This window comes from Phocoena sinus, chromosome 9, assembly GCF_008692025.1.
Source record: "Phocoena sinus isolate mPhoSin1 chromosome 9, mPhoSin1.pri, whole genome shotgun sequence".
Classification (NCBI taxonomy): domain Eukaryota; kingdom Metazoa; phylum Chordata; class Mammalia; order Artiodactyla; family Phocoenidae; genus Phocoena; species Phocoena sinus.
The window spans coordinates 89,109,953-89,135,924 of record NC_045771.1 but is presented as its reverse complement, the minus strand read 5'-3'; the positions used below and the strand labels follow the sequence as shown (position 1 = coordinate 89,135,924).

The 25,972-nt window shown below is 50.4% G+C and overlaps 1 protein-coding gene across 12 annotated transcripts in view; it reads left to right on the top strand.

The window, feature by feature from the left end:
- The window catches only part of ATXN7L1 (ataxin 7 like 1), a 245,234-nt gene that overhangs the window by 187,158 nt on the left and 32,104 nt on the right, over positions 1 to 25,972 (top strand). For 11 of the 12 annotated variants that reach the window (XR_004351335.1, XR_004351334.1, XR_004351336.1 and 8 more), the window contains 4 exons: positions 426 to 648; positions 18,666 to 18,949; positions 22,111 to 22,193; positions 23,060 to 23,316. Coding sequence is in view for 5 of the 12 variants with exons in the window: in XM_032642217.1 (XP_032498108.1) it covers positions 426 to 648; positions 18,666 to 18,949; positions 22,111 to 22,193; positions 23,060 to 23,316 (847 nt within the window). In the remaining 7 variants the exon portion in view is untranslated. Of the gene's footprint in view, positions 1 to 425; positions 649 to 18,665; positions 18,950 to 22,110; positions 22,194 to 23,059; positions 23,317 to 25,972 lie in introns of those variants that run through there. The other variant, XR_004351338.1, reaches the window with a different exon arrangement.

The window sequence follows — 25,972 nt, the reverse complement described above, 5'->3', positions numbered from 1 at the left end:
GGTTAGGTTTGAGAAATTGCAATTTGTTATATGAAAAGTCCTACCCTCCCCACTGCCCCGAGGGACCATGTGGCCTCTGAGTGGCTGTCTGGGGATGGCTTGGGCTGTGTGATTCTCTCACTACGTTCCCATGACACCGGGCATCCCCTTTACTAGTCCTGTGGCAGTGGTTTTGCAGGAAGACCGTAATGCCTCCCGCGAGAACGGTAGGGTGAGTTCAGCTTGCCACTTGACACAGAAATTCAGAAGGTAATCACTGCTAGTTGGTGGGATATGATGTCAAGCAAACCATAGTCAGAGCTGAGGCTTCGGGGACCGACACTGCAAGGTCAGCACTCTCCTCTTTGCCTGTTACGTACACGCGTATGCATGTGACTCACTTGCTACAGATGATGTGCTGAGTTCTGTTCTTTCTCCCCCTGTAGAGAGAAGACACGGTTCAATGTGTAGACCTTCTCCCTCTCCGGCGTCTCCACCCTCCAATGCCCGGACATCACTAGTACAGGTGAAAACGAAAGCCTGTCTCAGCGGCCATACCTCTGCCAGCAGCTCCTCAAAGCCATTCAAAACGCCCAAAGACAATCTCCTAGCCTCCAGCGGCAAGCAGCACACAATCTTTTCAGCGAAGGGATCAAGGGACAAAGCATGGTGAGTGTCGGGTGCCGGCAGCCGCCTGTCCTCGCTGCTTGTCCCTGTCACCACAGGAAACAGTGTTTACCCAGTGGCTTTGTCCAGGAATCTGGGGAAGTGGGGAGGGAAGGCACAGAAAACCAGAATGATGAGATGAGAAACCTAAATACCAGGAGAAACAGGGCACCTTAAAGGACTATCTGCCCGACAGGGGAATTCTTTCCGCTCCTGAGAGCTGAGGCAAGTTGTGCCTAAGAAGAGGGTAACAGGGAAATATTGCTCTCAATTTTCCACCCCAGTGAACAGAAGTGTTGGTACAAATCATCAAAAGCACAGCCAGTCGGCCCCGCAGGGAGTGAGGCCCTGGTCCTTCCGCAGGGCCCTGGAAGGCAGGCTCCCCACAGAGCTTCCCATCACAAGCAGCCTGGTCTGCACTCTGTGAAGGAGCTGCCAGCAGAGGCAGGTACTTGGGAGCTGACGACGGAAGGAAGAAAGGAAATCCAAAGGGAATGTCGCCGCCTGTGACATGATGGGGTGGGAGAGGGCTGGTTGCAGGTGACTATGAAAAATCAGAGGCTTTTAATTCTTTTTTTTTTGTTTTTAGTTTATTTTTGACTGCGTTGGGTCTTTGTTGCACTGCGTGGGCTTCTCATTGCGGTGGCTTCTCTTGTTGTGGAGCACGGGCTCTAGGCACGCAGGCTCAGTAGTTGTGGCTCCCAGGCTCTAGAGCGCAGGCTCAGTAGTTGTGGCGCACGGGCTTAGTTGCTTCACGGCATGTGGGATCTTCCCGGAATGGGGCTCGAACCCGTGTCCCCTGCATTGGCAGGCGGATTTTTAATCACCGCGCCATCAGGGAGGCCCTAATTCACTTTTTTATCTCCGTCTTTACCGAGAAGTCAAAAAACGTTACCTGTGGGTTGGACAGATAGGAAACCGAAGTGAAAATGAGGACAGGAAGCAGAAGATGAGTATCTTCAAATGCCAAGGACCCAACTTGGAACCCTTAGGGACCGGCTTAGTACAGAGCCTCTAGCCTTATCTTGCTGGCCTCGTGGAGGCAGACAAGGGATAAGTGTGGGCTCTGTTCGTTTATATATCTAAAGAGAAAACATCTTCTGTTAATTCATGCTACAGAAGATGTCTTCTTACACTCCTTACGTTTCTTACACTTTCTTACGTTTAATTACACTTACGTTCATAGCTGGGAAAGCTGTGGACTAAAGTCATCCATCGATTGGTTTGTCACCGCACGCGGGCAATTTTGATGACTTTGTAAAGAGCTAACTATGCCAGATCAACTAAGGGGCCTCTTGTGACAGAGAGGAGAGGTTTAGACATGGCTGTCAAGGAGGGGAGGCACCTGTCACGCAGCCAGGGCTCACGGACGAGCTTTGTTCTCTTGAGTGTTAGGATCTCTATGCTGTAAGAGGACACAGCTGGTGAGGAAAGACCTGGCCTGAGAGTGACAGTTGGTGGCCTCTGGGCCTGCCTGCTGGTAGCGTGAGTGTCCTTCTTATGGTGACCTCGGAGAGCCCCTGAAAGGTTGTTTGCCAAGGCAGCATCTGGTGTCCTGACGTAAGTGCTTCCTGTATCACCGCCTGTATACAAATCTCAGGTGGGTGACCTTGGGCAAATGGCTTGATCTTGGTGTGCCTCGGTTTTCCTCATCTGTAAAATGTGGTTACTGATATCTCTACCCCACAGGATTTTTGTGAGGATGAAGTGAACTAATTTTTATAAAAGCAGGAAGCGTGATGTCTGGATCAGGGAACACGTTCAATAAATATTTGATGATATTGTTATCATTATTATCACGTGTGCCAAAGGACAGAGCTCCTATAAGCAGGAGTACAGGTTGAGAAGCCCAATCTCCTGGAAAAAGTAGGGAAATGGCTCTTCAGACTCAGACTGAAGTTGAAAATGGAAAAGGCTAAAACCGTTTATTCAGAGTCTAGAAATGAGCTATAGAGCAACTAAATGAGGAAAGCTGGGCAGGGGGCTCATGGGGGGTAAGTCAGAACAAGACTCGGGGGTCATGGAAGATCATAGCATGAATGCAATAAATGATAACTGATAAACATGGTCCCAGGAGGGTGAGATGTAGCACCAGGAATTCTCCCAGGAGGCAAGGCTTCAAGGGAGACCGCTCAGGTTAGATCATCCTCCATGTTCGGGTCACACCAACTCAACACGCACTTACTAAGCCCTGCTATGCGTGAGGCCCCTCTTCAGCTAGTGGCAGAAGGTGGTTTTGAAAGAATCTGAAAAAACTAGCCAGGGTCCAAAGAAAAGCAACCAAAAGGATTGCAAGAAGGGAAATAAGCCCTTGTGAAAAAAGGCCTCCAAAAACTAGAGCACTGACCTTGTGTGAAGAGCAGAAAGCTCCTGGGCAGTTTACCTAACTTCAAGTAGGCAGACATCTAGACAGATCAAGGGAGGCAGGAGGCACGCTGGGTGAGGCTGAGCGTCGACTGCAGCAGCCTCCTGCCTGTGTGCTCACCTCCGGTCAGCCCATCCCCTGCCCACCGTCACTGGGGACTCATATTGGAGGGCTGGGAAGATTTGGTTTGGGGGCTTCCAGGGCCCGCCTCAGTTCAGGGAGCCTTCCCCAAAGGGCGGTGTGGAAGAAGGAAAACTGGAGGGGCAAGGAAAGCCAGTTCAGGGCCCCGCTCGGCCACTAACTTTCTGTGTGACCCTGAACAAGTCACTTAACTTCTCTGAGTCTTATTTTCAAGCCTGAATATTTTGTGATTTTTAAGACACAATCCTCAAAAATTCTCCAAGGTTCCTCACAGTCTACTGAATTAAGAGTTAGGATCTCAGCCCTTTATATACTGTAGAATCTATTCCAATGGGTGCACAAAGGGGAAAAAAATAAAAAGCAGAACCAGAGCTGAGTTACCCTTTAAAAGCCAAGCACCTACATCTAGAAGGAGGTGTATCTATAAGGACCCTCTAAAAACTGACTGCAAACCCCCCTAATCCAATCTTGATCATTCAGTAACATCCCATTACTCCAGCTTCCCCACCATGTCTTCCCCTGGTCCCTTTGCCTAAACCATCCATCGTCTTTATTCAACTCAACGTTTAATGAGCACCTACTATAATACTATGTGCCAGCACTGTAACAAGCCCTGAAGATACACAGGGCTTGGCACCTATGGCACTTCTGTGCAAGTTAGAAAAAGGCCTGGATACAGCCCTGGACTAGAGTGCACAATTGGCTAATGGTCTTCATGTCTTACTCATTTCCTCAGCCAGGCATCTAGTGCAGTCTGTAACCTGCACAACTGTACATGTGCCCTTGAATACAAAATTAAATAAGACACACACACTGTCCTAGGGAGTCTGTAAAAAGAGACATAAGCTAACACAGAATACAATGTGATAAGAGCTAAGATATTGGTAGCACAGCAGAAGGGCACCTAACCCAGGCTGAGGACTCAGAAAAGGGTTTTCAGAAGGGGCCGCACTCAAGCTGAATTTGAAGGATAAATAGGAATAACCTAGGCAAAGAAAACTGGATTAGAATGGTAAATCTTATGATTGAGATAGATAGATAGATTTTTTTTTAAACACAATTTTAAAAAACCTTTTTTTTTTAAAAAAAAAAAATGGGGAGGGTGTTCCAGGCAAGGGGAACAGAGCATGCAGAAATACTTGCTTGTGGGGAGAGGCAGGAGATGAAACTGAGTAGGTGAATGAGGGCCAGGTTATAAAGTTCTGCTGTATGAGCTAATTTCAGGACTTTGGGCTTCACCCTGAAAGCTGCATGGAGCTGTCAGAGGAGCAGTTTTCAATGGTACTAAGACCCCCCAACAGCTGTATAAAGGATGGCATTAAGGGCCACTCAAGAAGCAGCCAGAAGAGTGAGGATGCTTTTGCATAACGCAGGTGGGGCGTGGTGACAGCCTGGACCCAGGCAGCGGTAGTGGACGTGTGTGGAAGGGGCCAGGTGGGAGAGGAACTGAGGAAAACCCCACAGGACTTTGGGGCTGGTTGTATTAGGGCTCGTAATGCAAGGGAAGTGTTTAGGGTAATGTTCCTGGCTTGGACAGCTGGGTCACTGGTCCTGCCACTCCCTCAAGAGAAGGACAGAAAGGGCCAGAGTCTAGGGTGGAGAGGAGAGGATGAGTTCAGCCGGGGAGTCCATGGAGTTTGAAGTATCTGAGGAATACCTACATGGAGATGTCCGCTGGGCATTGAGTGTTTGGTCCCAGAGGTCGGGAGAGAGGCATGGGCTGGGAATGGAGATTTGAGAGTAGTCAGCGTAGACACAGGCATTGAAGCCGTGATACAGATGGGGATTCCCGGGAAGATATGTGGCTTATTAAAAAGAGCAGGAATCAAGGGCAGGGCCCTGGAGAATGGGGTCCGAAGAGGGGAGGAACCGGAGGAAGCAGGCTTCCTTCCACAGCATCCTGTCCATTCTCTCCTGGCCCAAACCCTGCCTGCTTCTCACTGCCCATCCCAGGGACCACCTTCTTCTCAAAGCCTTTCTCTCTCATTCTCTTCCTTGTTGCCAGCCACCTGATACACTAGCATCTCCTTTTAATCCCCGCTGTACTTCGTTTTTGCCTCACCTGTGACTCATTCTGTGGTGCTACAGATTAGACCTCTGTATTCCTTCTGCTCCGTGGTAATTGCGGGGCCTCTCACATGGCAGGTCCTCACACTCAGCAAACACAGTCCCCTTGTCAGTAAATATTTGTTGAACTGAATGAAATGGATCTGACCATTGGAAAGCATCATAAGATTTCCATTCCTGGAGACGGTTAAGCCTTTATCTAGAATTGTTTAGACTGGCACTGTCCAATCACATGTAATGTGCACCACACATGTAATTTAAAATTTTCTAGTAGCCACGCTGGAAAAAGTGATCAGAAACAAGTGAAATTAATTTTGAGCAATATGTTTTATTAAATCTAATATAACCACAGTATTATTTCAATATATAATCAATGAGATAGGTTGTTCTTTTTTTTTTTTCTTAAGTTTCAAAATCCTGTGTGTGTTTTATACGTAACTGCACACCTCAACTTGGACACTAAATTATCACTGGAAATACTTGATCCATACTTAGACTTCATTAAAAAAAAAACAGCGATTATAAAATAGATTTGCATACTAAGTTGTTCCAAAACATACTTAAAACATTTTCTTATAACTGAATCAAGTACCTATTTTTAAATTGTAATGAATTAAAATTAAATAAAAATTAAAGTTCAGATCCTCAGCCACATCTTACGTGCTCAGTAGCCACACATGGCTAGTGGCTCTTGTATCAGACAGCACAAATCTGGACACCTGGGCCAGGTGAACCCTCTGGTTCTTTGATTCACAGGTGTGTGAAGGTGGCTCCTTGGGTCTCTTTAATGCTGTCCTCCCCTCAGGAGTTGCTAAATTCCAAGGGGGAAGGAACTCTCTGCTTTCTCACATTCGCCTGCTGCTGCCAGGGGTTTGGTGGGGGCAGACCCAGAGGACCCAGTTTGGCCATGTAGAGAATCCCCTGCCCAAACTCTGTTCCCTGCTTCGAGGAGCTCTGCATCCAAAGGCCAAAGCATAAGCCTTGCCTGCAGGTGGTTGGGTCATGGCCTTTAGATGAGATTAACAGCAGGTTAGCAACACGCCCTTTTCCAAGTAGCTCAAATTCACGTGTCCGGCCATAAAACACCGCTCCTAAGTTCAGGCCCACCTCCTGCCATCTCACATAAGGTTAAATGGTCCGTGGATTTGTTGTTTTCTCCCTTCTGTGCCTGGAGAGGTTAAAAAGTAACTGCATTAGAACAAAGTGGGGAAACAGGGCATCCCTGTGCTACCAGCCTTGTCCCCTGTAGATCTGCCTAGCAGCACCCACGGTTCGCCCAGCTCCCAGGCTCTCAGAGCCCTTCTCCACTAATTCACCGTCCTGCCCGTGGGGACCAGCCCTGGGGGAGCCAGAGGCCAGAGAATACCCTGTCCGAAGCCCGTGGAGCCCGTAAAGGTGGAGGGAGGTGGGTAAGACTTCCCAGGTGGAAGTCAAGAGGGAATTAGGACTGGCTCTTTCTGAGCTCAGACGAGGGTCTCAGGCTTTTCTTATGAGTCGCTGCTCATCCAGAGAACCAGCTCCTTACACGGGGTCTGCATCAGCCGGTCTGGACTTTCCCACCTGCTGCCGCTTCAGCCACCCTGGTCCAGCGCGGTGGGAGATGGGGGAGCTCAAATCCACCAAGCTACTGATGTGGGCGGGAGCAGGGAGGAGGTTTTCCTCCCCTGCGTGGCTTGCTGCCTTCTCTTTGGGCCGTATCAGCCCACTGTGTACTGAATGCTAAATGTGCTCAGCTATTAAAAATGCAGACGATGAGCCTGCTTCTCCAGAAGGAAAATGAACCAGAGCAAGAGACAAATCGGCAAGCTCCCGGGTCTCCTTGCGAGTGCCCGGCGGCGGGTGGAGGAGGGCCCCCCCCTTCTCACAGAGGCAGGGCTCCTGTGGGTGTTCAGGGTGGGAGGCGTGTGTTCCTGGGCAGCGGAGGCTGTGCGGTAGGAGCGCCCTGGAAGCTCTCCCGCCGCTTTATGGAGAAGGAGGTGATAACTGCGAGGCCCCGTGGGAGAAACGAGGCTGGCTTATGGCTCTTGCCTGGGGTTGGCTTGAACTGGGGGCAAGACCACGGCTCAGTATCGATGGCTCCCACAGGACGTAGGGAGTGACCTCAGGACTTTGGCTGAGGCTGGAAAATTCTAGAGACCCAAAGGGCTGCAGCAGACCCTCCAGGTGACCTAACCGCTCTGACCACCCCAGATCCCTCAGCAGGGTTCTTGCAGTGCCCCTGCCATGCCTAGTATTCTTCAGTGGCCCTCCGTTGTTTGCCACAGAAGCTCAACCCCTTTGGAGGTAGATATATGATCTGGCATTTCCCACTTGTCCAACGGCTACTGCCAATGTTTTAACCCCTTCATTTCATTTTTCAGGTGTCCCGATCTCATTGTAGCTCCTCGTGTGCTGTTTCCCCTACCAGGAGCAGCCTCCTTGCCTGTCCCTACACATACTTAAAATCTCTGCATCGGGCTTCCCTGGTGGCTCAGTGGTTGAGAGTCTGCCTGCCAGTGCAGGGATACGGGTTCGTGCCCCAGTCCGGGAGATCCTGCATGCCGTGGAGCGGCTAGGCCCGTGAGCCGTGGCCTCTGAGCCTGTGCTCCGCAACGGGAGAGGCCAAAACAGTGAGAGGCCCACATACCGCAAAAAAAAAAAAAAAAAAAACCTCTGCATGAGCATCACTTCCTCCATGAAGCCTTCCTGGACTTTTATACAGACTGAGATGCTCCTTCTTCTAAGCTCCCATTAACACTCAAGATACCACTATAACAGGTACCATCATCCATGGTACTTGTTTGCATCTCTATCCTCCCCTGCCCTCTCCTGCATGCCCATTTTTTTAGCATGGAATCTGGTGTCCAGCAGATATTTCACAAACGAATGTACGATGAGTGAGTGAACAAAGGAAGGGGTCTGTGAAGTACAACTGCTCCTTCTTCTTCCTCACAGAGATGCTAAAGGAAGCAACAGGTATAAATAATTATTTTTTGAGTTCTCGAGGAGAAATCAGGGTGCCATTTTCCATCATGAAATTCTCTTTCTCCGTTACAATTTATTAGAGTTCGGAAGAGAGAACTAGGTCCTGGGTGATAAAAAGGAAAAACCCTCTGTGCTCTGGCAAGAAGGGAAAGGTATTTTCTTTTCAGTTAGAGGCAGCAGTTACAGTCATGACCATAGCACATCCCCTGCGTGTCGTGTCCCAGGATGCGCTTGACCATATGAGGAAAACCCTGGGCAGAAGGGAAGTGAGGAGGTGGTATGGCGTTCCACAGAAGTCCCTCCCTGGATTCCCACTTACAGATCCAGCCCCTCACACACGAGATGAGGGGGGGCACATTCGGAGGGCAGTTTTTGCCCCTAGTGGTACAGGCGTGGGTATCAAGGGAGATGGAATGGGGCAGAGGCTGAGGGAGGGAGGGCGGGTGGACTGAAGGAGCAGTCAGAGGTTACCGTGATGAGCCACAGGATAGAAAGGGCAGGTGGGTACGAGGATGGAAGGGAGGCAGGTTAGGATATTCAGGCATCCAGAGGGGATAATGTCCCTGCCAGGACAGGGAGGCATCTGGAGCTTAAGCCTCTAAGTGCTGCCTGTTCCCTGAGTTTCAGAAGAACAATGGACAGCTCCTTGAGTGTAAACTCAACTGACCTCGTCAAGTCACAGAAGTGCTCAAAAATAGAGACCAGAGTCTAAGGAAGGAAAATACAGGCTATGACAGCTGGGGAGAGAAAAGAAGTGGCATGACTGGAGATAGAGAGTCTGAGCCATGAAGGCATGGTCCTTCATATCTGCAGAGCACATTGTAATTTTTAGATGCCTTCGTAGCCCCACTCCCTTTTTTTTTCAGTTTCTTTTTGCTTCTTGTTTGTTTTTTGTTGTTGTTTTTTGCAGCACCGGGAGACTTGTGGGATCTTAGTTCCCCAACCAGGGATCAAACCCAGGCCCTCAGCAGTGAGAGCGCAGAGTCCTAACCACCGGACCGCCAGGGAAATCCCAATAGCCCCACTCCCTTTTGCGCCTCAAGGCTGCTCGGTGATGAGATGAGGAAACAGATCTCCCTGAGGTGGTATACACGGCTGCACAGGGGTGGAGCTGGGGCTGTGATAAAGATCCCCGCCCTTAGAGCTCCCTGAAGTTCAACCCCTTTCTCGCCCTTCACTTTGCTGAACGAATGCCCTGGGTCAACCTTTCTAAGCCTCAGGTTCCTCATCTATAAATTAAGGGTGAGGAGGAAACACGACCTCCCGTGTGGGCGCAGCCTACCGCCCAGCGCCTGGCAGTGCTCAGTGTGTGCGTGGCAAGGGCGAGTGAGAGGCATGAGGGATGGGGGGGAGGTCGACAACACCCCTGCAGTGTTGTCATCGCCATGGCTCGTCTACCAAGAAGAGAGACAGCTGCAGGCTGGTCCTTTCCTAAAGCATTTGTGCTGCTAGAGAGCTGCTTTGCTTCGTATTGTGTTATGTGATTTAACCTTCACTGCAAACACTGACTCAGTCATCAAACACTGATTGAGCCTAAGTGCTAAATAGTATGTATGTCGCTGGGATAACTCCAGAGTGATGTATGCACTTGGTCCAGCTCCCCGCCCTCGGGTAGTTCACGGCCTGGCCGGGCCACAGAGTCTTAGAACTAAAACCTTGCTCTTTGTTGTGATAAGTGTGGCAGAAAGACCAAGGAAGGCACAGCCAGCGCTGAGGGAGGAGAGGACCCGTCATCCGGATCAGGGCAGATGGGGGCGTGTTCACCCTGAGGAGGGAGGCGGGCACGGCAGCAGAAGGAACTGCCCACCCACGCAAAGGCCCAGAGCCAGGCGAACGGACACAGTGTTCCAGGAGCTAGAGTCCCGCGAGGCGCTGGGAGAAGGTGCCCGGGGCGGGAACCGTTGGGGGTCAGCTGCGAGGTTGGACTTGGTCCCCTGGGCAGTGGGGAGCCCACAAAGTCTTCTAAGCAGCAGGATAGCAGGGTCGGATTTGCATTGGTGGAGATGGATTGAGCACAGAGAGAGGCTGGATGATGATGGGATTTCGATACAGGTTCAGGCAAGCCGTGATGACGGTGAGCACGAGGCCTGAAGTGGTGACGCAGAAAGGGTGACACCGTGGGGGAAGGTCTCCAACTGGATGGTGATGTTGCTAACGCAGAGCTTTTTAAAAACGCAAAGTGTATTTAATTCGGGGCAAAGCATTTCCTGAGTCTGCTGTAGGGCTTGGCCTCCTGGATGGAGGTGGCTTGGGTGCGGGGCTGCCTGCCCAGTTCTGGATTCCAATACGGAGAAGGAGGAAGAGGTCGAGAGGAAAGATGCTTCCTGGGGAAGTGGCCCTGTGAAAGAAGCTGGGAGCAGAGGCTCGGGCGCTGACGGCAGCCAGGGATGCTATGCTCAGAACAAGCTTCCTGAAACCAAAAGCTGGAGGGCCTGATCCCCGGTCCCGGTTCCCCGCCTTCCCTGGCAGGGGGATGGAAGATGTTCCGTGAGGGTCCCGTCTCTCCCTCTGGGGCGGTGTTGGCTGCAGGGTTTGAGGGAGGCAGTGAACGTGCTGGCTGCGCGGGCTCTGGAAGGCGAGGGGTAGGCCCGGCCGGCGGGGGCAGCTTGTAGCTCCAGCAGCGGGAGCCGATGACCTCTGGTGGCTGCAGGCGGGAGCGCGCCCACTTGGCAACTCCTGAGCCGAGTCTGGACTGGGCCGGCGCTGAGGGCTCCGTTCTGCCCTGCACCATCGCTCCCTCCAGAATCCACTTGCTTCCTGATCTCCTTCATCTGAAATCCTGCCCTGAAAGGCCCTTGATACCGTTTATGCCTTGATGAGAATTTCACTGGGTACTCATTTTCATTGTGAGGCTTTTCGTTCTCACATGTAGAGCAGGTATGGTTGGTTTGGTCTGGGCTTGTCTTAAATTCCACCCGGACTCACTGCCCGGGGCTGCACCCCTGCAGGCAGGCTGGTCCCCAGTGCACTCCGGAGACAGCCTGTCCAGCTTCATGTACCCTCTACTGTGCCAGGACTGTTTTCCCTTCGTTATCTTCCTCTCTCCTCTGGCTTGCTGATTTTTCCCACGATCTTGGGGTATTATGACTCCCCAGGAATGTCAGGGCATTTAGTGCCCATTGATCTCTCATTGGGTTCGGAGACCACCTTCTGAGCTCCTTGCCCTGGGAAGCCCTGATTAACAGAAGTGTCGGAGACACTAAACAGAGGCTGATGCTGGAACTTCCTGCTTCCAGGGAATGTGGAACAGCCTAGAAGGGGGCACATACAGTTCTTTTTCCAGACGGCGTCTTAGGGCCAGCAAGGACCCCCATTGCCTCACACAAGTCAGGGTTGCAGGAGACTACGTGTTCGTATGAGAGGAGGCTGGAGTTCCTCTCACTCTTCTAGAATGTGTATGCAGGTGGGAGCTTTCACCACTAGTGCAGGCTTGGGCAGTGCCTAGGAGACTGGAGATAGAGAAGCAGGTGGGATTGTGAAGTAGGGCTGAGGGCTCCTGGAAAGGGATTGAGGCTGAAAAGCCTTCTTACTCGGCTCTGTCTTTCCCCTTGTGCACCCCCAAGAAGTGGTCCTCCACTCTGGGTAAATATGGAGGGCCATCTGCTCCCACCCATCTTCCACTCATGCCCCCACATCCTCTTCCACCCCTCCCCCCATCATGGGACCAGAAGGGCTAAGAGGACAAAAAGTTCTGATGGTGACAGTGACTTGCACCCCAGAAGCATCAGGGGCAGTAGGGAGAGGGGACGGCGTGATCCTCTCCCCCTTTTTGTTTTTGCTGCAATTTATTGAGGACCAGCTATGTGCCCAAGCGCCATGCTAAGCACTGTATATGTATTATCCCTGTCAATCACTTCAGATACCTGTCATGACCTTCATTTTCCTGATAAGGAAACTGAAGCCAGAGTAGTGAAATTCTGAGATGAGCCAGGCAGGGCAGCCTCACGTGCCTGCCTGGGCTTTGCACTGCGAGGCCACGCTGCCGAGGAGGTGAGGTGGAACAGAGGCCCCGCTCATCCACTTGCCAGGCTGACCGCCATCTTTGTTTTGTTTTGTTTTGTTTTGCGGTACGCGGGCCTCTCACCGCTGTGGCCTCTCCCGTTGCGGAGCGCAGGCTCAGCGGCCATGGCTCACGGGCCCAGCCGCTCCGCAGCATGCGGGATCTTCTCGGCCCGGGGCACGAACCCGTGTCCCCTAAATCGGCAGGCGGACTCTCAACCACTGCGCCACCAGGGAAGCCCTGACCGCCATCTTTTAATTCCCACAGAAGTCAGATGGCTTTCCCACCATAATGCATCTAGCAATAGAAAAGGCAGGATTTGCATCTAGGTTTGTCTGATTTCAAAGCCTGTATTCCTAACCATTACCCTAAGTTATCTTGCAACACCTTCCACATTCTATGACCTTACCAGAACAATGACAAGGCACAGACCCCCAACTCAGCCCTACTTGTTCTCCCTGATTCGATCCTTCCTGCCTCTGGCCGCGTTTACAATTTGTCAGCGTCAGCTTGTTCATTTCTCCCTGCCTCCTAAGGGAAAGTCCCACATCATTCTTCCCAGCAACTAACCGCCTCTTCCCGCAATTGATGGATGAGATCTTGACCTATCACCCAAGTCACTGATGAATCTTCTTGACACACTTTAATCTTCTTGGCCAGCGATGGGCCCCTGCGAGCTCCTGTGGGTACGACTCTGGGCTGGCACAAGACGCTGCTAACCAGTCTTTTTTTGCCTCAGCTGCCAGGGCCACTCACCCCCAGTAGCTGTGTGGTCTAACCACATTTTGCCAGCTTGCTGAGGGTGTGTTATGTGGGAGGGCATCCAAAACTGTGCAAAGGCCAGGAGAGATTATGCATGGTGCTTCCTCTCTGCCCACCAGGCCTGACACTCGGCCGCAGAATAATGTTAATCTGGCAGATTTCCTTATTTCCCGTGCTCGGTGGTTGATTACCGTGTTTACTGTTTGCTTCAGGTGTTGACAAATTGGCTTTCTGAAAGTTTTCCCAGACGTTTTCCAGATTGAAAAAAATACTATGCATTCATTCGTCAGGATTTATATAGCACTTCCTGTGTCTATTGTACCAAAATAGGACTTTGCAGCTCTGTTATTTAGGCTGATTCTTAGGGATTGCCTGACTCCCAGACTTCAAGCATGTCCCAAGCATTCCTTCAATTTAAAGAATCTAAATTTGACTTAATGGCCTGATAGCAGCCCCCAAAATGCATCCAAGAGAGCCAAGGAGAATTCCTTCTCTGAGGGCCTTTTAAAATAAGGTCAATTCCTTTTGCTTTGGGATGACTTACCTACTATCCCTTCTTGGAAGGCAAGAGGCTGGGTGAGATGACCCTTTCAAGGGTCAGCCAGTGAGTCAGAGATCCTCAAAATTCTGCCAGACCAGAAACACAGGCTCATGGGCCTTAGTGGAAGGAATTGGTGGGAAGAAATCAGATGGCTGAGAACTCTCATCAGACATGTAGCCCACAGCACAAATACCATATGTCTTCAGGCTCCTGCCTGTGAACTCCATCTTTCCCCTGTGCTGCTAAGTGGAACAGGGCTGGCGATGATTTCCGCAGGCCTAAAGATTTTCTGGACCATTCTTTTAAGGCTTATCTGTTGATGATGGAAGGATAAATCATGATCGCCAGGAAAGCATAGCTGGAGGGAGAGAGCAGCTTGTCCCGCAACACGTTGGTGGCCCTTGAAACGGCACCATAAGATTCTCCACCTCTGCTCTTTTGCAGACATCACTGGGCGGGGAGGGGATTCTGCCTGGTGCCAGGAGAATCATTTTTCTTAAAGCCAGAGGGCTCTCCTTGGTCCAGAAAGGTAAATTCAGACAGGCCAAGCACCCAGGAAGAAGACGCCGGCAGCCGAAGCAGCATAAAGAAGCAAGGTAGATCCAGCAAGGAAGATGAGGGGGGACTGTTCTCGGCTGTGGGATCCCTTCTGGGGACCCGGGACAGAGGCGCAAAGACAGCAAGGAGATAAGTGCTCCCAGTATATTAGACACAGCAGGGGGACAAGCTGCAGCCCTGGGCTCCCTGAGAGTTCCTCCCAAGCAAACAAAACAGGCATTATGAAAGCAGCAGGAAGAGTGGGGACACGTCTTTCCCTTTCAAATCTTGTTTCTCAAAGAAAGGACAATAGTGAGTTGATAAATGCAACTAACTGTGAGACCTCGGTGAGTGTGTAAGTGCATCCCTTAAGATTGAAAGGACAGGAACTCGAGGGGCTTTTGTTAAACTTAGGGGGAACTAAGCAAAGAGGCTAATAAATTGCTTAGTTAGTAATCTGGGTGTTGCCCCTTCTCCACCCCTCCCAGCTCCTAGCAGCACATGGAGGTGCTGGGGCTCCTGTGATTTGACACAAATTGGGAGTTGCTCAAACTGTGACAGCAGGGGTCAGAATCTTTTGGCTTCTTTCCAAATGGAAAAAAGTGAGCCTCTTATTCAGGGTCTGCTGCCCAGGCTAGAACACTCTACTTATTGGCTGGGAGAGGTGATGGCAGAGGAGGGAGGGGAGTGGGAAAAGGGACAATGGGAGAAAGGAGAAGGCAGTCCTGAGATGATGGTGTTAGGGCAGCTGCCCTCCCTCTCACATGCTGGGGTCTGTATGTAAGTGAAACAGGACCTGGGGCTCTCAGTAGTGTCTTATGTTCGCCAGGGCTGAAAAAAATCAAACCTCTGGGATTGGCTTTCCAAATCCTGTGGTACCTTCTTGCGATCATTTGTTCCTTGTTCATCTGTTTGGGATCTGGGGGCTGTTGCCAATAGTAGTGAAGAAAGGAGACTAAATTCTCTCAGCTGGACCAGTGGCTGACATTTATGCTGGGGAATGAGGGTGGTAAAGTTAACTAGGAAGGTCTTTCTGTGTCTGTCTCTCTCTCTCTCTCATTTCCCCCAAGGATGTGTTTGACCCTTGCTAGTATCACTGAGCTTCCTGCTTCCCTGTCTTCTCTTAACACCCAGCAGAAGTACCTTCTCAGTTCAGGCCACAAGCAGGTTGCCTTAGAGGGAAAGCCCAAAGCCCTTGGGGGAAAGAAAGGATGCTAAAGAGAAAAGGATCAGGGCTTCCCTGGTGGCGCAGTGGTTGAGAGTCCGCCTGCCGATGCAGGGGACACAGGTTCGTGCCCCGGTCCGGGAAGATCCCACATGCCGCGGAGCGGCTGGGCCCGTGAGCCATGGCCGCTGGAGCCTGCGCGTCCGCAGCCTATGCTCTGCAGCGGGAGAGGCCCGCGTACTGCAAACAAAAAAATAAAAAGAAAAAAGGATCAGAGATGGTCCGCAGTCGGTCCTCCTGTCTGTCTGTAGCCCTTCTCCCTTAGCTAGTGGACACCCTTAGAATTCCCACCCCAGCAACTCAATCTTGCTTCTCCTCCCACTGCCAAGTGGCTGCTTACCTGGCTTCAGGGGTGTTTTTTTACTCCGTGGCTCCGCCCCTCACCTGGTCTTTGGAGCCCTTTGAAACATTCTTTCCTTAACACCCCCCATTCCAATCCAAGAGGACCACACATCAGCCTTCCCTTCTTGTTTCTGATGCACTTCAGTCCCACATCCTGTCTCTGGGCACTGGGATTGAAGTCCAGCTGGAGTTACAGAAGCGTTGGCAGTAGAGGCTGTGAGTGGACCACGCTCAAGTCGTGGAGAGAATCCCAAATTAGGAGATCAGTCAGTCACACATATTCGCTGGCTTGGCTCAAGCTCAGTCACTAACACGCAGTCAGGAAGAAGCATCACCATCAGAGAGGTGAGTCACGTGGCACTGTTCCAGCGGCTGGACCTGCTGCACCTGTGCTCTCGTAGCTGCCTTAAGGGACTTGCTGGAGTTGGACCGTGACTTCAGGGGAGAAATGCTGGCTGTACTGTGAGCATCCGAGGACCCCTTGACTCGGTTTTTAAATTTATTTCAGTTGGTCTAATTGCTCTGGATCATTCTATCCCAACATCATATCTCTGTCTGCTAAGCTCATGAGTACTCAGCACACAACTCAGACCGGCTCATGGGACAAGAGCTGGATCTGGAGCGTGAGGGTCCTAATTTCCTTTCCTGAACTCACTTGGCTTCACAAGGAACTATCTGAGGGGAGGCCACACACGTGCTAGAGAATCTTCTCACCTGGCTACTAGTCCACGTGTTCACATCAGCACTTGAAGTTTAACTTTTTTCTAAAGAAATAAAAGTCTGCAGGTCAAAACAAGAGTGACAGATAAATCAACAAGAGCTTTTTAAGCAGGCTCTTATGTATTTTTAAAGTCAGGATATTGTAGTATAATTTAAGTTACATGAGTTTGTAGTTTGTGGGATTTTTTTTTTTTTTTTTGGTTTGTACATTAAAATTTTTTTTTTAACTATAGTAAAACACACGTAACAAAATTTCCCATGTTAACCGTGTTTAAAGTACAGTTTAGGAGTATTAAGTACATTCACATTGTTGTACAGCCGATCTTCAGGACTCTTCAGCTTTTGCATAACTGCAACTCGATACCCGCTAAACAGTACCGCTAAACTGGATACTCCCCTGCAACCACCATTCTCCTTTCTGTCTCTATGAACTTGACCACTCTAGGTGCCTCATACAAGTGGAATCATACAGTATTCACCTTTTTCTGACTTGCCTATTTCACTTAACATAATGTCCTCAGTGTTTATCCATGTGTCAGAACTTCCTTCCTTTTTAAGGCTGAATAATATTCCATTGTATATATATACCACATTTTGTTTATCCATTTATCCATCAGTGGACATTTAGGTTGCTTCCACCTTTTGGCCACTGTAAATAATGCTATGAACAAATATCTCTTAGCGACTCTGGTTTCTATAATTTGTGTCTTTTAAAATTGAGTGAAGGAATGAGCCTGGACGTATTCCATATCCCATGGCTTTGCATTTTTTACCATTTGGAAGAAATCGGGAGCGCAGCACTAATTTCACCAGGTAATATCTTTGCAGCTTCTCAGTGTTCTGACTTTTCAAGGGCTTCTTGTGCTCTTCTTTAGCGATAGGGGAGTGCTTTGAGAATTGCCATTAACTAGAAAGTAGCAGCAGTGCAGCTATATCTCGGTGATTGAAACACTCATCAAAGGCTGAACTGTCAGTGACTTGGTGTCTAACTAAAAACCACTGTTCCAGTTTCCCCTCACGTGGGACTTGAAGTCCCACCCCACGCTTCCCCGGGCCAAGAAAGCACATGGTCCTGGGGTGAAGTCTCATGTCTGGGAGCATTGTGCTCCGCTACTGAGTGCCCTTCTCACTGGCAAAGGCCTATAAATAACATGCGGGATCCTGTTCCACAGTCAGCAAAGGGGCAGGGGCTGAGGGGTTGCTGAAATAATTTCATGAACAAATTGATCAAAGAAATGATCTGTGAATGAATCTTAGGGAAGGGAGAGCCAGCCAGCCATGTGGGCAGATAAGACTCCTCACCTGCAAAACCAGCCTGTCTTTCATGTCCTCCATTGTCTGCAGGCATGTCTAAGCCCTCTTCTAGCCCATTTGGCATTCAGATAGCTAAGTCGGCTTCACTCTCAGCTCAGAAATGACTTGGGGGGCTGAAGTTGTTCCCATTCTGCCCCCCTGCAAGGAGGAAAGGGAATCTAGTTCAGGAACCAAAACAAAGCTTTTTCATCTCATCTCATCTTTTCAGACCCCAAGACAGAGTTCTCCACCGCCCCCCAGACACAGGGTCATCCAGCATGAAATGCACAGAAATCAAATGCATATCCGTTACAGGAGAAATGGCAGGGAAGTGGGGCTAAGGTGACAGACTCTGAAGAGCAAACACATACACCTTTGTGCTCTGTCTTCTTAAAATTCATCCTCTCACCTGCCAGCCTTGAGAATTGCCTATTTACATAACTAGCTGCCTAAAATGGAATATTAGATAATGTTCCATGGCGGCTCACTCAATTTGAGCCCATCCCCGGGATATGAGTGATCCAGAAGTCCTCTGACAGTGTATAGCGTGGCACGCTGGCCCGCAGCCATGCCTCCGTGTTGTGTGAGCTCTGAGCTAAACAGATGTCAGGCCCGATCGCCTGGGTGGGAGACCAGCCGAGCAGCGGGGGGGAGGGGGCGTGATTCAGCACACGGCTCCGTGGCACAACGGCCTTCGTGGACAGACAGCATCGTTTCCTGAACTTCACAGCAGGTGCCTTGTTCCGCCCAAGGTGCTGTCTCAGAGACTGCCGACTAAAGGGACTGAGAAAGGGGGAGCTGCAGGATCTACGGGGACAACCGGTCCAGGAGGTAATCAGTTCTGATGCCATCCCTGGCGCTGTGCCAGCCTCACACCCGCTCTTGGTCCTTTCCAAGGCGTGCATCTCCCTCCCTTCAGAACTGGAATCCTGCTGCTCTCGTATAGGAGGAGTATAAATAAGTGATAAGGAAGTGTCCTGATAATGATAAGCAGGCATATCTTCTCAGCAGACCAGATGAATCAAAGAAGGCAATTGTGTGTGTTTGTTCATTTATTTTTCAGTGTTCCGGTTCCCGTAGTCAGTTTAGAGAAAATTCCTAACCTAGTGAAGGCAGATGGTGCCAATGTCAAAATGAACTCTGCAACCACTACTGCGGTCACTTTCTGCTCCACCTCATCCTCTGCCGTCTCCACCCCACCTGTCATTAAGCCGGTCTTGATGTCCAAGTCAGTGCCACCTTCCCCAGAGAAGATCTTAAATGGCAAAGGAATTTTGTCTGCCACCGTAGACAAGAAACACCAAAATGGCACCAAAAACAACAACAAGCCTTACAGGAGACTTTCAGGTACGTGTCTGTGTCCTTCGAGTCTGGCTCGTGATCAGATTGCAGTTGAGTTGCGTCCAGAACGAGGGAGTGTTGCTTTCTTATCATAGAGCAGGTCTGTTTCGTTTTAAGGGAGACACGGAGTTTACCTGCCAACAGGAACCTCCCCCGCCCCTAAAAATACAGGGGAGAACTGGTTCTCTTAATCCCGGGCCAGATGTGGTACCTCGCTCAGCCCAGCCCTGAGCAGCAGTTACCTTAGTGACCCCAAGGCAGGAGGCTCTGCAACCCCTCAGCAGTCTGTGGATTCAGAGGGTCTTGTCCTCACACTGACAGGCCGAACTGCCCCTGGGTTCCGGAAAGCAGAGTCGGGCAATCCACCGTGATATCTCCCAGTAGCTCAGGCCAGGCTTGGGACAGTCGCCTTGGTGCTGTCTGCCCATCTCCATCCTTTGGTCTCGTTGGTTTCCAGGTTGATTCTGTGGTCTGGGGCTGAAACTGCCTTTCCCACATAAGCAGATTGGAATTTCCATCTGGGAACGCTTGGACTGGCACAGCAGATGGGGTGTTGAAGGGTCTCTCTCCGATCTACTTGGTTGCCCGAGTACCTCAGGGTACCCAGAAAGGTGCACATGGCCAGTCCTTAAGACAATGGTTGCGCTTAGGGGCCCCCAGGTGGGTGATAGTTGCTTTGGGATTGTTGTAGAAGGAAATCCGGCAGTTTTACTTGCTCTAAAAGACCAAGAAGAGCTATAAACTTTATAACTTCTTCACACACTCTGGGCATTTATCAAATGTCAACCAGAAAAAACAAAATACAGTTGACCCTTGAACAGCGCAGGGATTACGGGTGCCGACCCTCCACGCAGTCAAAAATCCCTGTATAATTTCTAGTTGGCCCTCCGTATCTGCAGTTCCTCTGTATTTGTGGATTCAGCCAACCTGTAATCATGTAGAACTGCAGTATGTACTATTGCAAAAGATCCGTGTGTAAGTGGACCTGCACAGTTCAAACCCACGTTGTTCATGGGTCCACCGTACAGGGTAAGCTGCCCTGTGAGAGTGAAGCTGTGTCCTCTGGTATGAGCATAATTCCTAAGCGCCCCAAGAATTGTGGGTCATTTTCATTTTGTACTTTGTGTTTATATGTGTTTCAGTTTCTCTATCTTACCTCTGTCACTTTTAAAAAGTTTACTTCTTAAAAGTACCTCAGGCCCAGAGCATTCTAATGACAGTTATTTTACCCTGAAAATCTCTCCATGTCCTTTCCACCCTCTGTCCAGAAAGAAAGGCAGAGCCTGGTGCTCTCTTGAGGGCGGGGGTCTCACTGTGTGGACGGAGCCCCCCGCTCCTGGCTGTCTCCCTGCAGGGAAAGTTCATCTTCACTCTGCAGAGGGGGCAATCCAATAGGCCTGTCTGGGCGCAGTGAGGCCGGCTTCCTCCTCCTGGCAGAAGTATGACCATGGCTTCCAGCCGGCACCTTGATCTGAAGTTGGTCGGGCATTTTTTGTGTGTTTTGGGGATTTTGCATTTTGTTGGTGGTTTTGTCTCATTGGGTCTTTTGCTATTTCTCTCTCACTTTCACATTTGGCAGCCAGCTCCTACCCCCAGCCAAACAACCTGCTCAGTTCCAGGCCAGAACGAGTGCCGGTGTGGATCTGGGCACGGGTCTGACTCCGCCAGGCCCAAGGGAAAGAACTCACACCAGGCGGCCTTCAGCCTGGCACCCAGACCCTCCTCGGTGGGCAGAGAGGGCTCGTAGGAAGCGAACATCTCCAGGCCTAGCAGTTTTCTTTCCTTAAAAATGAAGCTTAAAAAAAGAAGACAAAAGAAAGAGGCGGGATGCATTTTGATAGTCAACCAGGAAATCTGTCTTGGACATGAGAATGGTTTTATTGCAAACATCATCATCACCACTGTCGCAACCTCCCCACAGCTCCCAAACCTTCTTTTAAAAATAGAATGCATTCATTTATTATGGTCAGAGCTTACTCCACTAAGTTCAGGCAGTTTTTCAGGCAAGGTAACCTCTTTTTAGCTTGCAGCCATTGGAGGCCCTTAAGGAGACATTCCACCAAGTATATATACACGCCCCCCCGCGCGCCCAGCCACCCACCCGCCAATGCTGCTGCCCGTCTCCCTGGATGCTCAGAAGAGCTATGTCATTCCTGCCCTGCAGGACTCAGGTGTTTGTTGGGTGCCTTCCAGAAATGGCACAGGTCATCAAGAGGTGGAACTTTAAAGCCTGAAGGGTCCTTAAGAGATTGCCGCACATCCCCTCGTTTTCCAGGGGAGGAGAGCATTTCTGTAATCCAGAAGGGGTGAAGGATCCAAAACGGGCATAAAAAGAGCAGATTCCTTAGAAGTAACCCCAACATGAGCCGTCAGGAGTCCAGCGGGAAGGCAGGATTTGGGGAAAGCCCGCCTCCCTCAGCAGGTCCCCGAGGGACCCGGCTTGTTCCCATCTGGAGCATCAGGCCTCAGTCCAGGGGCAGAGCGACTGTGACACTAACAGGCCCTGCCCTCTCTGCACCTTCAGGTTCAGCCCCAGTGTAAAGCCCACACCTGCCCCTGCCCCTGCCTATATGTTCCTGAATCCGGGAAATGATTTTTCTGGCCAGCAAGGCTGCGTGGAAAGCCTCGTGCTGAGGACTTTGCAAAGCACTGAGAGAGGCAGGTCACACTGACGTGTCAAGGAATAATCTCCCACTTAAATGGCTAAAACTATTAGGGAGGCAGGGCAGGAAGGGGTTGGTGATGTATTCTTGGAGCTACCCCGGGGGAAAAAGTGGCCCTTGGGCCTCAGGTGGTTCTCCCTGGTCTGCAGCCACCTCTGCCCAAAGGTACCCGGGGAATTGTTTGGAGTGAAAGTGTGAGAGCAACTGGCTCCTTTCCCTCCGCTGCCCACCCCCCACCCCCCATCCCCTTGGGCATTCCGATCCCTACCGCCTCCCGCTGGACTTGGGAATTCTTGGGTTCAGAGGGGAGCGCCATCTTCCCCCAGCGGTTCTGGAAGCATTTTAGCAGCCGGTTGGAAAAAAAAAACAAACCAAAAAAAACAGATTGCCTGACAATGTCTCACTTGTTGGTGCAAATGTGCATTTTTTTAAAAATGTGGTCTTAATGCCAAATCCTATTTAGTCTCCTTTTTTCTTATATTTTTTGTTTGTTTCTTAAACCAGAGAGAGAATTTGACCCAAATAAACACTGTGGAGTATTGGATCCCGAGACAAAGAAACCTTGCACAAGATCCCTCACCTGCAAGGTATTTCTCTTTCCATAAAAAATACTTCCTGCTCTCGCTGGGGCCTTTGTCGAAATGTTTGCATGCCACTCTCTGCACACGGCAGGGTGTGGAGCCTCGACATGACCCCCAGCTGTTCTTTGTAAGGGAAATGCTTTCTTCTCTTCCATGGTAGCAGAGCGCCTGCCTCAAGCTGGCTGGCTTTTTAAGAAGGGAAAAAAAAAAAAAAAAAAAATAGGCTTCCCCTGTTACTTGTGAGGCCAGACAGTAAATTGTATTTATAGGCACTCACAGGCGGTTCTAAACCCTGCTACGTTTTAATGTATGCAGGAGCAGCGCGGCGGCGGTGGCAGCGCCCTGAAAGGCAGCCCCGGAGGGGAGGACGAGCCGCCGTGCCCCTGATCCAGCCACAGCGGGGTGGCCAGGGGACAGCTGACCCAAGGCGGCCGCCAGTGGGTGGCCCCCAGCCCCGTATTTCATACTGAACTGCCAGTGCCTCTTGGGATGGAGGCTGTGGCCCTCTCTGCTTGGTGGCTCTGTGTGTCTGGGCCAAAGCAAGCCTCCCACCTGCACCTGGATTAACTCCAGCACGCCCTCACCGTTGCCTTTCATCAGAGAGGTTCTCATGGGTTCTGCGCTGAAGCTCGTCATCTTATGCCATTTTTTGGAGGAAGCTTTGGCTTCTTAACGCCAGGAGCGTAGGGCACGGTTGCGTTTTGTGTGGTCTCTGCCTCTTCCCAGCCACAGAACAGGAGCTGTTGCCTTGAAGTTGACTTTTCAAGCACCTCTAAATTCCCATGAATTGCTGTTTCTGAAATGGAGGGCCTGGGGAAGCAGGTTTATGTGCTGATCAAAGAGGCTGTGCTTTCCGTCTCTCTTCTCCTTAGACTCACTCACTAAGCCATCGGAGGGCAGTCCCAGGCCGGAAGAAGCAATTTGACCTCCTTCTGGCGGAACACAAAGCCAAGTCCCGGGAAAAAGAAGTTAAAGATAAAGAGCATCTCCTGACTTCGGCAAGGGAAGTACTTCCAAACCCATCTGGGCCAGCGCAGGACTCGCTGCCGGGATCTTCAGGGAGCTTGGGCCCAGAACCTAAAGTCGCGTCCCCTGCAAAATCCAGGCCACCTAACTCTGTGCTTCCTAGGTAAGTCCCACCTGGGCGATAGAAGCCTTGAGTCCGTGGTCAAGTGACCCTGCCTGGCTGGGTCGTATGTGGTCAGATCACGTGTGAAATGGGAGTCGTTATCGTCCTACCTGGGGAGGTGGTTGTGAAGTTGAAAGGAGAGAATGGGCGTGAGGGGCTCAGCCCAGTGCCTGCCACGTAGCGTTCAGTGGATGTTACTGCTGTCACCGTTGTCATCCTCACCGTGGTCATCGTTGCCGTGATTGTCATCCTCCATAGCAGACCTATGTCCGACAGGATGTGTTTTCATGGCGTAAGAGTCAGCTAGAAATAAATAGCTGAAAGGATGACACTCAACCACCAGGCAACTTTCTGGTCACCTGAAAGTTTTTAGATTAGTTGAAGATTCCTGGAGCAGAGAGTGGGGGAAGCCTGGGGGGATGGGTAGTCAGCACAGCTTAGGAGCCCACTTGCCATGATATTTTGTGAATTTTTTCCACAACTCTCCAATGGTCAGGGTAAAGGGAAAATTGCCGTGACAGGGCTGTCTGTCCTTACATTTCCCTCCATACCAAGAAAGCTGAGCCACCTCTTTGGGGTTTTATTTGGTCGTCCTGGACAGAAAGGAAAGAATAGAAAACAAAACCCACCTGGGGGAATTCCCTGGCAGTCCAGTGGTTAGGATTCCAAGCTTCCACTGCAGGGGGCACGGGTTCGATCCCTGCTCGGGGAGCTAAGATCCCACATGCCACGCAGCGTGGCCAAAAAAAAGAGGGAGGGAGAAAAAAATTCCACGTGGGTTGAAAATCCATGTATGTGTGTTTTGACAGGCAGTGGAGTGCCATAATGAGCCACAGACCGATTTCCAGGTGATAGGACAGGTAACCCTCGTTCAAAAATATTTATTGAGTGCTTGCTCCATAAGCAAGGTGCTGTGTTAGTTACTCTCAGGCAGGGGCACAGAGGTGAATGAAACTAGACCCTGCTTTTCAAGAATTTGGAGTTTAGGAGATGAGACTCAAATATCCATAGCATCATAAAAAGAAAACATTAATAACACAATATAAGTGCAGATATTCGTATCCTCTGATGATTTTTGGTTCTTTTGGCTGCGTTGGGCCTTCTTTGCTGCACACGGGCTTTCTCTAGTTGCAACGAGCGGGGGCTACTCTTTGTTGCGGTGCCCGGGCGTCTCATTGCGGTGGCTTCTCTTGTTGCGGAGCACGGGCTTCAGTAGTTGTGGCACGCAGGCTCAGTAGTTGTGGCTCGTGGGCTCTAGAGCACAGGCTCAGTAGTTGTGGTGCACAGGCTTAGTTGCTCTGCAGTATGTAGGATCTTCCTGGACCAGGGCTCGAACCCGTGTCTCCTGCCTTGGCAGGCGGATTCTTAACAACTGCGCCACCAGGGAAGTCCCCTCTGATGACTTTTAATGCATACACTGTGAGTCTCAAAGAGTAATTGTCCAGTCAGCAAGTAGGCATTAAGAGAATATAGTTACAAAAGAAGGGGAAGGAATTTATTTTTAAAGCAAAGCAAATATTTGATGACAGTTGTTACTAACCTACCAGGATCTCCCATGCCATACACTTTGGTGCAAGCCTGACCAGTTTGGCAGCTGGAGCCCCTCTCTTGGAATCACCAAGCTCAGCCTCAGGCATCTGGGGGGATGGAGTCAGACGGAGTCAGATGGAGTCACCACCCACACATCTCCATCATCATAACCATTGTCAGGTCGTTGTCATCCGTTTACTTGCCACTGTCCTTGCCACCCCTCATTTTCCAAGATCGTTTTATAATTTCTCACTGTAATGCCAGATGTTGGTGAAGGATACTACCCTTGGGGACACAGTTCTGCTCCAAACTTCTGGAAGGGGCTTCAATTCTATATACAGTAGCTTTCAAACTTCTTGGTGGCGATGGAACTTTTTTGTTCCCACAGAACCTTACATGGTACCCGATATAAAAGCAGACCTGCCTCCACCTGAAGCCCGCTCAACCCTGCTCTCATCGCACGTGTACCCAGGACCCACTGTCCCCCAGCCCATCCAAGGGATCACCTCAGCTTCCCCAAGGACTCCAGGGAACCCCAGTTTGAAAACTCTTTTATTATACATTTCTCCATCCATTTTGACTGATGCAGGCACTTAGCACCCAAGCAGTGGTACCTGGCTTAACAGAGAAGATGGGGGCAGCCGTTAAAAAATGAAACAGGCAACAGTGGAGCCTTAAGAGCTGCTTCTTTCTGTTCCTTTTTTGGTTTAATTTTCAGGGGAATGTTTGTCAATAGAGAAATGCCAGGTGTTTATGTTCTTTTAGGGAAATAGAAGAAAGAGAGAGGGTGAGGTTAATCGGCAGAAAAGAATGTCTCTGAAGGAAAAGGGGAGGCCAAGGAGCACGTTACAAATGTTGGTAAGAGAATAATTTTTGAGGACGCTTTCAAGGCACCAGAAAACTCGGGGGTGAACTCTGTTCCACAGTTAGTGGGAAATAACGTCCTTTATCAGTTGGTTTAGGTTCACACGAGACCCCATGCCGTCAGAGATCGAAAAAGCATGATCAGGGCTTCCCTGGTGGTGCAGTGGTTGAGAGTCCGCCTGCCGATGCAGGGGACGCGGGTTCGTGCCCCGGTCCGGGAAGATCCCACATGCCGGTCTGGGAAGATTCCCACATGCCGTGG